The 8,359-nt window shown below is 38.9% G+C and overlaps 1 protein-coding gene across 4 annotated transcripts; it reads left to right on the forward strand.

The window, feature by feature from the left end:
- The first annotated feature begins 223 nt into the window (after positions 1-223).
- LOC131299967 (ABC transporter A family member 2-like) lies at positions 224-6,297 on the forward strand. 4 transcript variants are annotated; one of them, XM_058325566.1, is made up of 16 exons: positions 224-606; positions 1,333-1,564; positions 1,671-1,855; positions 1,946-2,131; positions 2,261-2,360; positions 2,503-2,711; positions 2,941-3,100; positions 3,193-3,419; positions 3,673-3,790; positions 3,902-3,978; positions 4,109-4,202; positions 4,337-4,461; positions 4,551-4,832; positions 4,975-5,055; positions 5,359-5,535; positions 5,900-6,297. In XM_058325566.1, the coding sequence occupies exons 1-16, from the start codon at positions 253-255 to the stop codon at positions 6,122-6,124; spliced, it is 2,832 nt and encodes a 943-aa protein (XP_058181549.1). In that variant the 5' UTR covers positions 224-252; the 3' UTR covers positions 6,125-6,297. The 4 variants fall into 4 exon arrangements, with proteins under 4 accessions (XP_058181549.1, XP_058181550.1, XP_058181547.1 ...); XM_058325567.1 differs by having other exon boundaries at positions 2,941-3,107; positions 3,218-3,419; positions 4,109-4,198; positions 4,318-4,461; positions 5,900-6,293; XM_058325564.1 differs by having other exon boundaries at positions 4,109-4,198; positions 4,318-4,461; positions 5,900-6,292.
- The last annotated feature ends 2,062 nt before the right edge of the window (positions 6,298-8,359 follow it).

Genomic DNA, 8,359 nt, shown 5'->3' on the forward strand with positions numbered 1-8,359 from the left:
TCCTGAACAACTGGCATGGCATTTCAGATTCCAAAAAGCACACAGACTTTTCTGTTATCTTCAAACACAAAACTAGAACCCCACGTTTTTTCCAATATTTTAGGGGTTTGAATTGGAATAGACTCGGCTTCATTGCCTATAAAACCCCATGCATAAACCCATGCAAAACCAACGTAAACCTCTACCATTCCCAACCTTAACCGCACAGAGATTCGTATAGAGAGAGAGAGAGAGAGAGAGAGAGAGAAAGGGATGGATTTGCAGAGCGGGTTGCCTCTCTTGGTTCAACAATTCAAGGCTCTGTTCCTGAAGAATCTCATCCTCACGTGGAGAAGCAAGGGATTCACGTTAGCTCAACTTCTTTCGCCGCTGGTCTTTATGTCTCTGCTGTACGTCGTTGAAAAGTCGGCCAATCCTTCCGAAGGAAAGCCTTTGTATGATCCTGTGGCTTTAATAGCTCAACCCATCCCTCCGTGCGAGGAAAAGTTTTACACCACTCTCCCGTGTTATGATTTTATATGGAGTGGAAACAAAAGCGCCAAGATTGCATCCATTGTTGGCCAAATCATGGCAAATAACCCTGGCCGTTCGATCCCTCCCAGCAAGGTATCATATATAAGTGTGTCTCCATTTTCGTGTTGGTGATATTCTGCATGATTAATTACATGAGATTATTGAGATGGAAAACATCTCTAAATCGGTTATTCTGCATGGTTAGTTACAACGTACAATTTCCAACCTCCAAAACTTCTCTAAATCGGTTATTCCGTATGATTAGCTATTTGGCCGCCACCCAAATGCAATGAAGTCTCTTCTTCGGCCACCACTCTGATTGGTTCCCATCTTAGAAATATTTTCTCCAAAATTTTTAACTGTTTTGTCATTCATGTTTTTTCATTTTTAGTGATTTTTTAGTCAAATTTTCTACTTGTTGTTTACTTTTTGGATGTATATAGCGTACTTTTATTCGAAAGGTCAAAATTTTGTTTTTTATGAACAGCATTTTACACAAAACTGTTCATTCATGTTTTCTCTCTCCTTTCCTGCGTGTTTTGAAAACAATAACAAACGAAAAGTCCTTGAAGATGCATGATTTTTCAAGAGTCTTCATTTTTGTTAAAAACCATGTGTGGAAAATTGGAAGTATTTGTTTTGCGTCTAATGGAAGCAGGTTGATCTGAGAAATTCTTTTTTAAAAATAGTTTGAGAATTTAAGTTCAATGTTGTTACATAGTAAAATAAAAGCAGAAACAAAGAACTACAAGAAGCCTTACGGTTTTTGCCATGTTGTGATGCCTATGATCAGAAAATACAACCCATTTGATTGTGCAGGTTAAATCATTTCAAACAAAGAAGGAAGTGGATGATTGGTTGTTTAATAATCCCATGCGTTGCCCTGGAGCGCTGCACTTCGAAGAAAGAAACGCTACTGTCATAAGTTACGGTATACAGACCAATTCCACGCAAGTTGGCAAGCGAAAGCAATTTGAAGATGCCACGTTTAAATTCCAAATACCGCTCCAAGTTGCGGCTGAGCGTGAAATCGCGAGGTCTTTCATAGGAGGTACTAGTTACCTAATCATGTTGCATATTCAATTTTCAATGTTTTGATTTTTATGACTCACTTTCCACTAAATCAATCTATTGTACCATGATTTATACCTGCTCAGATCCAAAATTCAGCTGGGTGGTTGCTCTAAAGGAATTCGCGCACCCTGCAATTGTTACCCAATCTTTAATTAAAATGGTCGTAAAATTTAGCTCAGCACCGCTCTTTCTAGTAGCACTTGCAATGTTTTCTTCCGTCTTTCAGATTAGGTCGTTGGTCACTGAGAAGGAGCTGAAACTTCGGCAGGTCTAATTTTGTTTTTCAATATTTATGAGACGCAACCTTCATTCGTTCTTTCCGGAATAATTTATTTTTCCCATCATTTTTTATTTGCAGGCAATGACTATCATGTGTCTGTATGATACTGCCTACTGGTTGTCATGGCTTACTTGGGAGTCAACTTTTTCGTTGCTTTTATCGCTTGTCACGGTTTTATGCGGAAGGATGTTTCGGTTCCCACTGTTCTTGCGAAACAGTTTTCTAATCGTCTTTCTCACATTCTTTCTCTTCCAAATCAGTATGGTAAATATGTTACTTCGTCTCTACATTCTTCATCTGCAGTCGTAGCCGGTTAGGCCTAATTATAAGAGGCATGGCTTCCTTTTCCAGTCCTCCATAGCTAATCTTTTCTGCCCCCTGCTCTTGGCGCAGATTGGTTTTGCCTTCATGCTATCAACCATTCTTCGGAAGGCATCTTCATCCATAACAATGGGGTTCTTTATATTTATCCTCAGCTTTGTCACTCAGGCAAGTTTTTAATAGTATGTTTTTTCCCTTGTGGCTAAACCAGAATACAATGGAAGTAAGTTCTCCTTTTAAACTGTAAGAAAGAGAGATCATCTGAATGGTTACTTTTGTGGTTATTACCTACTTCTGTTTCACGTTGCAGCTAGTTTCCACCAGTGGTTTTCCCTACGGTGAAGAGTTTGCTATCAAATTTAAAATTATCTGGTCACTCTTCCCCCCAAATCTTCTTTCCAAAGCCCTTGGCATACTCAGTGGGGCTGCTGATAAAAAAGATGGGATCAATTGGAGTAAACGATCCATGTGTTTTGATCGATCCTCTTCAGACTCCCTGGCGAAATCATGTATTGTTACAATGGTATGTATACTAGTAGACTGTGACTGATTATTCGCATGAAGAAGAGTGCATGCCAGTTTTTTTTTTTTTGGTAACTCATGATAGGGTTGGTCTTTAGTAGAAGGTTTGGGGGGCAACCCTACGTCTGCCCACGTATGTTGCCATGGCCTTTCGTGTAAATCTTTGCATGGATTTCTCCAATTAAGCTCACTTTAATTTCGATTAACCCCCCATTTCATGTTTTTGACAGAACAATATTTTCGCAATGTACATAGCAACATTCTTTCTTTGGTTTGTTGTGGCTATCTACTTGGACAACATAATTCCGAACTCATCTGGTGTGCGAAAGCCAATCTTCTACTTTCTGAATCCGGGGTATTGGACAGGAAAAGGTGGAAATAAGATTGAAGGTAACTGGTTTTGAAACAACCACCCACAATATATGTCTTTTGGTCCTCTTGGTTTACTTGTTTAATTGACTCCCTTTATATTGCTTCTTAAGAGGGTGGCATCTTCAGTTTCCTAAGTGCAATCCCGCAAGTTCAACCTAAAACACCAGATGATGAGGATGTCTTGGAAGAGGAAAACTTTGTCAAACATCAAATAAGGGAAGATTTGGTTGATCCAAATGTCGTCGTTCAAATACGTGGTCTTACGAAGACATATCCTGGGAAGATTGAGATTGGTTGCTGCAAGTGCACTAGGAAATCACATTTCCATGCTGTTAAGGTAATTATCTTCTTTTTCGTTCTACCTTCAGTACCTAGGTACGTATAGCGTTTTTAAGACCATACAAATTTTTTGTGTAGCATTGTTGGTTATGAGGGTAGAGGAAAATGTATTTAACAATCTCTTAATTTTTGTACCCTGATAATGAGTCACGACAGTGATCATGTAATTGATGTATTCTCGTGTTTGATTGTTAGCAGCAAGCTAGACTAATTGATCAATTGTCTAACATGCACTTATATTTAATCTACAGGGATTGTGGGTGAATATCCCCAAGGGTCAATTGTTCTGCCTCCTCGGACCCAACGGAGCAGGAAAAACGACTACGATAAGTTGCCTGACCGGTATTTCCCCAGCAACGGGTGGTGATGGTAATACATGGATCTCGTTTCTTAATTTTATGTTCATGAACTGAAAATTAGCTTTTTATAAAGCGAGCAGGAACCAAATTCCTAACCACCAAGCATCTTAATTGTTAACAGCACTAGTTTATGGGCATTCTATTCGAAGCTCTGTCGGCATGTCAAGTATTAGAAAACTTATCGGAGTCTGTCCTCAGGTAACTCTTCCCCCTTGGCTATTGGGCTGGTGTAGTATTCTAAGTCGGCGTTCGTTATGTTCTGCTCTCTTATGTGTTTGCCGTTCCTTCAAAAAGTAACAAAAAGTTTAATTATGTTCTATTTGCATAGTTTGATGTCCTTTGGGATGTGTTGTCTGCTGAGGAGCACCTCTACCTCTTTGCCAGTATCAAAGGCATAGCGGCTGCCTCGATTAAATTGGTCTGTGCTAAACTAATTCAAATCTGTGTTTGATTTCAACAAGTACTTTCAACCGCCACATTTGGTGAGAGCATTTATTATCAACTGTGATTAACATGAACGCTTTTACACATACACAGGCTGTAGAGAAATCATTAGCAGAAGTTAAGCTTACTTATGCGGCCAAAGGAAGAGCCAGTGGCTACAGTGGGGGGATGAAACGCCGCCTTAGCGTTGCGATAGCCCTAATCGGTGACCCTAAGTTGGTCATCTTAGATGAACCGGTACGGATATTGAAAGCTTTTTTTTTTTTTTTTAAATAAATGTTCATTTACTTGATCTAACTATGGAAAGTTCCAACTTTTATGTGCAGACAACCGGCATGGATCCCATAACTCGAAGGCACGTATGGGATATAATTGACAATGCAAAAAAAGGGAGAGCCATTATACTAACAACTCATTCGATGGAAGAAGCCGATATCTTAAGCGATCGTATAGGAATTGTGGCAAAGGGTACGCTTCGCTGCATTGGGAATTCCATCCGATTAAAGTCGAAGTTTGGGTCTGGTTTAATTGCTAATGTAAGCTTCTCTGAGACCAATACGGATGCTGCTGAATCATGTCGTCTGGCTTTGAGGAAATTCTTTAAGCATGTAAGTAACGTTAGAGCTTGTTTATTTTATTATCTTTCGATCTTTGCAGAACCCATGCCCTGAAAATTAGCATGAATTCATCCATAGCATTGATGTTTATCTTGACCCTTCATCGGCTTTAACTTCTAAAATACTTTAACAGCATTTGAATGTGATGCCGAAGGAGGAGACCAAGTACTTCGTCGGCTATGTAATTCCCCACAAGGAGGAGAGCGACTTGAAGGTAAGCATATGCGTCTCTCTCAGTACGTAAATTGTGCGAATTACTTACCAACAAAAAATTGTGTGAATTATTACAACTTTTTTATATTGAAAAGTGGTGCACAAACATAATCATTTTACGAAATTCCATTTGAAACAAATTCTCATTTTTTTTCCCGCTGCAAATATCGAAAGATGTAATCAATTGAGCCATTGGCAGTAGTTCTGATGCCATAAGTTCGATTTTTTGGTTCCCTTGCCTTGAGTTTGAAAGGGGTTGATTCGATTTGTTTCTTTCCTTTTTTCGCAACCATATTTGCATTAGAAATTCTTCACGGAGCTTCAGGAGAGGGAAACAGAATTCGGCATTTCAGACATACAGCTGAATTTGACTACTCTAGAAGACGTTTTCCTCAACGTTGCAACGAAAGCAGCACTGGAGAATGCTGCAGATGAGAACAACATGACAACTCTGGTATTGGAGTCAGGAAAATCATTGATCGTACGTACTTGCCCCAAACTTCTCCAATTTCAAATAGTTCCTATTATTTTGGTAAACCGTACATAGATTTTAGTAGTTCTTCAACTAAGCGTAGATCCGTATTATTAATGGAAAAGAGAGAAAAACAAATCCTACCGGCCGGATTTATTCTTGTGAAGAATTTACAATAGTAACGTTGAAATAGAGAATCCAAGGACTTGGCAAACCTGTTTTTATCATGGCTGACTATTAAAAAACCGTCTCTATAAATCTAGCTTGCATGGTATTCAGCACAAAAATTCTAGAAGCTAGATCAAGATTTTCGTTAGCTAGCCTCATTGACATATGTTTGTTAAGTTGTCGTTCTAAAAGATTGATTATACAGATACCGGTTGGAGTGGAGAAGATAGGCATTCCAGGATCGGTAACGCCACAGTACCTCAGCGGCCTCATGGTTGAGGTGTACTGGGGACAGGACTCCAACGGCAACCTCTGCATCACCGGCCACTCGGCTGAGATGCCGATCCCGGTCCGTGACGACCTCGGCTCTAGTTTGCCTCCATCTCTTCTGAAGGGAAATCCCGATCATGGAATTGTGCTGGATTTTTAACAATTCGGAAATCCGCTTACGAGTAGCCTGTCTCTTTATATAACATTCAGTTTTTTTTTTTTATATGACCGGATGTCCGGTACAACATTGAGTATTATCATTGTATGAAGCAATATCTGAATATACAATTGGTGAAACTCTGAGTAAGAGAAGTTTGATGTAAGGTTTGTTTCGGGTTTATGCCATCTTCAACTTGAAGTTATTGTTAGTCCACCTTGTCTTTTGGTTGTTTTAATTCTTGTTCTTGTCTTACGATTTTGTTTCTCGTGACTCTAATAGGGTGACTAAATGCTATAGCCAAATATGCCCTATCTTTAGAATCCCCTCTAACCTAGTAATGGAATCTCTAGAGCTGGGTTCACAGGGAAGCTTTCCCTTGATATTTCATTGTTGCAGTGATTAATAAAACCCATTACTGATTGAAAAAAAAAAAAAAAAACCCTGAACTCTCTTTTTTGCTCTAATTCCTATTTTGGAGGGAAATCAGGGAGGGAATGGAATACTTGGTTTTGGGAAATGTCAGATCGGGGGATGAAATGCAAAAATAACTTATGGCTTTCACCCCGTTGGTGCAAAATGTTTTACCTTGAAAATATTTTCCTCCTCTTCGAACCAAACAACGGAAAATGGGTCAAATATTTTACTAAAAAATATTCTACGTCCAAACAAACAGAGCCTTCAGTTCAAATACTTTCTGAGTCTATAATCTGTATCTAATTATTGTCACTACTTTCACTCCGAATCTGATTATTTGTTTATAGAAAATGAAGTTGAAAAGTTCTCTATTTTTAGATACTACTCCATCCTCTCATCTAGGGGAAGAGGTAAAATATCGGTTGGAGTTTGATTGGATCTAGAGTCCCTGCAGTGAGGGAAAGGCAATGCAAGGTGCAGCCCCCCAAAGCGACGACGTTTTGGGATCCTCCTTCTCCCAAATAATATTAGATCCAAAACGAGAGAGAGAGAGAGAGAGAGAGAGAGAGAGAGAGAGAGAGAGAGCCAATCAAATGCCTTTGTTTTGCTAGTGCCAAATACCAAAAAATAAAAGTTTAAAATTTGTTTTTTAAAAATACATTTCACATGACATCGAAACAAACAGAGCCGAAGATGAAATTTTTTTTGGGAAAATGTGGGGTTGGAATTAACAAAACAAGTGAAATCCTATTTAACTCTTTTTAAAAAAAAATTAATAAGAATTGTTTTGATCTTCTCGAAGCGAAAGTGTTGATTGCATGCATCAATTGCTGGTCAAAAGTAAGTTATCACCCAGTTGTACGTATTCTTTCAACGTGTAAGTACTTGAAGTCCCTCTCTCAATAATTAGGTTCAAGTTTTCATATCGCTTACGCTTAGCGGAGCTAACCATATTACTTTACGCTCATAGAACGCGTTAGGATTTGAACTTCCATCTTGACATAAGAGTTCCCTCCAGATGGTGTTATGATTGAGCTGCACTTTCAATTTTCTAGCTGTAAAAGTTGTCCAGTATTTCCTTGTTTCTTGTTTGAGGCGGGAAATCCGTTCTGTTAGTTAGTTAGTTAGTTAGGAGTGGCTGAGCTGGCAAGTCGGTGAGGATTAGTTACAGCTATAAAGGGATAGCATGCAGGGGAGAAGAAATGCTTGTCATTCATCTGTAATTTTCTTTGGTTGGAATAAGATCGAAGAATTCAATTCTCTCTTTTCTATTTTATTTTCCAATTCTTCTTCTTAGTCATTACATTGGTATCAAAGCCGGCGTTTCTTCCCTTGTGAAGAATCATTGCAATGCAATGGCTGATGGGACTAGAAGCCAAGACTTCAGAAAGTGAAGGATTCAATTCGATCACTCAATTAAAGAAGGCCAAGAAAACCACATGCAAGAGATGAGAGAAATCAAGAATTCGTTAAAAGATTTGGGGGATATCAAGGAGATGCTCACTGCAGTTACCATGAAGTACGATCAAATGACTGCACATGTCTATGGGAAACAGCCTCAAGACTTGTTCAGGGTTTGTGAGAATCAATTGGAAATTCCTAGGTCTACTTCTCCTGCTTTTGGCACCCGGTATGCCAAGATTGATTTCCCTAAGTTTTTTGGTGATGATCCGACTGGGTGGGTGTATAAACACGAAAGGTTTTTTGAGTACAATTCTATCTATTGATAATAATAACAAAGTGAGACTTGCAGTTTTACATTTGGAAGATAAGGCAATTCAATGGTATCATTGGCTTGAGAAAACCCTTTGTGTGGTTAAT

This window comes from Rhododendron vialii, chromosome 9a (genome assembly GCF_030253575.1).
Source record: "Rhododendron vialii isolate Sample 1 chromosome 9a, ASM3025357v1".
NCBI lineage: Eukaryota > Viridiplantae > Streptophyta > Magnoliopsida > Ericales > Ericaceae > Rhododendron > Rhododendron vialii.